Genomic DNA, 3123 nt, shown 5'->3' with positions numbered 1-3123 from the left:
GTGGCACCGAACAGCCCGTGTGAATCCCAGAGCTTCCTCCGCGGTTTAACAGAGGGAAGTGCCGAGCCCTTGGGGTGCTGCTCAGCAGCTGCGGGCCAGCACACACCACCCCCGACAGAGCCCCTGGGGCTCAGCCCCCGCAGCCTCCTGCACTGTACACCCCGTGGTCTCCCCTCCCAGCCCCTGGCCCGGCCCAGAATCAGGTCTGGTACTGGAGGTGCCTCCCCAGGCCCTCAGAACTCATCTCAATAACTCTTCCCAAGAATGATGTCAACAGAAAGTGCCAACAGTTTCACCCTGATCGGAGAGGCGTCAGACGGAGGCACCATGGAGAACCTCAGCCGCAGACTGAAGGCAAGTGGGAATAGCCTGCCAGACTCGGGAGCTTGTGGTGGAGCATCCCTTTGTCCTGATGCTCTGCAAAACTGAACTGCAGAGTGCCCTGTAGCATTGTGCTTCCAGGGGCCTGGTTGGTGAGTATTTTGGCAAAGTGGGATTGTTCCAATCAGTGTTTGACCTGCAGAGAAGACTTTGCCACGCAAACTGTTGGAAACCAGGTGGCATGTGCCTGTGGCTTCACCTGCATTGATGTGAGCTCTCCCTGCAGGTCACTGGTGACCTCTTCGACATCATGTCTGGGCAGACAGACGTGGATCACCCCCTGTGTGAAGAATGCACTGACACTCTACTGGACCAGCTGGACACACAGCTCAACATCACAGAGAACGAGTGCCAGAACTACAAGTGAGTGATCCAGAGGTGGAGCAGGATAGCACGTATAGCTCAGATGGATGAGAGGTGGAGGGGCTGGCAGTGAGGGACTTCCCAGCATCCCTGTTCTTCTCCTTTAGGAGGTGTCTGGAGATACTAGAACAGATGAACGAGGATGATAAGGAGAAGCTGCAGACAGAGCTGAAAGAACTGGCACTGGAGGAAGAGCAGCTGATTCAGGAGCTGGAGGACGTTGAGAAGAACCGCAAGGTCGTGGCTGAGGACTTTGAGAGAGTCAGGGCAGAGGCTGAGCGGCTGGAGCAGGAGGAGGCTCAGTGAGTGAGCTGCCCCTACAGCATGTGACAAGGGTTGCAGGCAGTGTAGAAATGGGGTGGTGACGTGAGACATCTGTAAATGTGCCCAAACACAAGTGTCTCATTCTCTGCAGAAGGGAAAGTGTCCAGACCACGCCGACCCGGTGAGCAGCCACTGTCCTGCAAAGGCTAACGCTCAGCACTTCTTGTCTTGCTTTTGCCCCAAGGTACCAGAAGGAATACTGTGAGTTCAAGAGGCAGCAGCTGGAGCTGGATGATGAACTGAAGAGCGTGGACAACCAGATGCGCTATGCTCAGATGCAGTTGGATAAGCTAAAGAAAACCAACGTGTTCAATGCAACTTTTCATATTTGGTAACGCAGGCACTGGAGAGTCCTGTCCCTCTGTTGGAGCCTGCAGTGTGGGGCAGTTTAAGTTACTGCCTTCAACAGGGAAGATGCAAGTCAGGTCACAGTTACAACAGAGTAGCTCCCAGCAGCAGCAGCTGGGTGAGGTGTGCTGGGCTGTGCTAGGCCATGGGACTGGGAAATGGCTCCTTCACCAGCCCCAGTAATGCACTGGGATCGCAGGTAGCTGAGGGGGGCTGGTTGGAGCTCTTTGTTGTGTTTTTATGAAGAAGGGGGAAGGAGTGGTTGGTGTTTACTTACAGTTGTTAAGCAGAGCCCAGACCCTCGGTGTGTGGCTGGCACTGTGTGTGCCATGCTGCTGGGACACAGCCCCTGTTGGTTATTGTGCCAGGAGCCGTTCCTGGCCCAGCACACTTATTTATAACTCCTCTTATCACAGGCACAGTGGGCAGTTCGGCACGATAAACAACTTTAGGCTTGGCCGTCTCCCCAGCGTTCCCGTGGAGTGGAACGAGATCAATGCTGCCTGGGGGCAGACGGTGCTGCTGCTGCACGCCCTGGCCAACAAAATGGGCCTGAAGTTCCAGAGGTACATACAGCACCATACACAGCTCACTGAGCCCCAAGAGGGAGGCAGACTCAGGTGCCTGTAATTCTGTCTCCTTTCAGATACCGTCTAGTCCCCTATGGCAACCACTCCTATTTGGAGTCCCTCACGGACAAATCCAAGGTAGGAGTTCCTGAGCAAGTCGTGGGACATTGCCCTTGAGTGCCAGAGCCCTGGTCACACTGGAGGCACAGGAAACAAACTGGGTGTCTCTGAGTGTGCAGCCAGGCACAGTGCCTGCCCCAGCGCCTCCAGCATGGGCACGCCTCACTCTGCATTCTGTATCCGGGGGCATTCAGTGGCAGAACTGCTGGACACCCTGTAGCTGGCCAGAGGCAGAGGGCATGATCTGGGATGGCTGGCAGATGCACAGTGTAATTTGGGCTTGGTGGAGGTCAGGGACACGTGCCCACTTGTGGGAGGCACTGAGACAAATCAAGCCTCACTCGCTCTGTGCCACAAACTGTTTCTGAGTGTCCCATGGGAAGTTTAAGCCTCACATGAGCTGCACTGACTGTATGTAAAACCTGTTTTCCAGGAGCTCCCGCTGTACTGTTCCGGAGGCCTGAGGTTCTTCTGGGACAACAAGTTTGACCACGCTATGGTGGCTTTCCTGGACTGTGTGCAGCAGTTTAAAGAGGAAGTGGAGAAAGGTGAAACGCGGTTTTGTTTGCCTTACAGGTGAGTGTTGCCAGGTAACTGTCAAATTAACCCGTGTGCTGTGCCCTGCACTGCCTGCTGTTTCAGTCCTGGCTTTCCAGAGTCATCTGGAATTACTGAGGATGTGCATTTTCTAGTTTAATTGAAATTTAAAGCCAACCCCTGGGGGGAATACCTTGCTAGATTGCTTTAAAATCAAAGTATTCTTGCAGGATAATATGAATGGCAGATTGAAAAATGAGGACTTGAAACCCGTGTGCTGTGCCCTGCACTGCCTGCTGTTTCAGTCCTGGCTTTCCAGAGTCATCTGGAATTACTGAGGATGTGCATTTTCTAGTTTAATTGAAATTTAAAGCCAACCCCTGGGGGGAATACCTTGCTAGATTGCTTTAAAATCAAAGTATTCTTGCAGGATAATATGAATGGCAGATTGAAAAATGAGGACTTGAAGTCGAGATGAAAT

The 3123-nt window shown here is 53.3% G+C and overlaps 1 protein-coding gene across 1 annotated transcript in view; it reads left to right on the top strand.

Moving 5' to 3' along the window:
* The first annotated feature begins 242 nt into the window (after positions 1–242).
* The window catches only part of BECN1 (beclin 1, autophagy related), a 3321-nt gene continuing 440 nt past the window's right edge, over positions 243–3123 (top strand). Inside the window, exons 1-7 of the mRNA XM_009076845.1 lie at positions 243–354; positions 608–744; positions 852–1046; positions 1253–1399; positions 1833–1982; positions 2063–2123; positions 2539–2681. Coding sequence (XP_009075093.1) covers positions 265–354; positions 608–744; positions 852–1046; positions 1253–1399; positions 1833–1982; positions 2063–2123; positions 2539–2681 — 923 coding nt within the window. The 5' untranslated portion in view covers positions 243–264. The remainder of the gene's footprint in view (positions 355–607; positions 745–851; positions 1047–1252; positions 1400–1832; positions 1983–2062; positions 2124–2538; positions 2682–3123) is intronic.

Source organism: Acanthisitta chloris, unplaced genomic scaffold (assembly GCF_000695815.1).
Source record: "Acanthisitta chloris isolate BGI_N310 unplaced genomic scaffold, ASM69581v1 scaffold45996, whole genome shotgun sequence".
NCBI lineage: Eukaryota > Metazoa > Chordata > Aves > Passeriformes > Acanthisittidae > Acanthisitta > Acanthisitta chloris.
The sequence above is the reverse complement of the archived record's forward strand: the minus strand, read 5'-3'. Positions and strand labels throughout refer to the sequence as shown.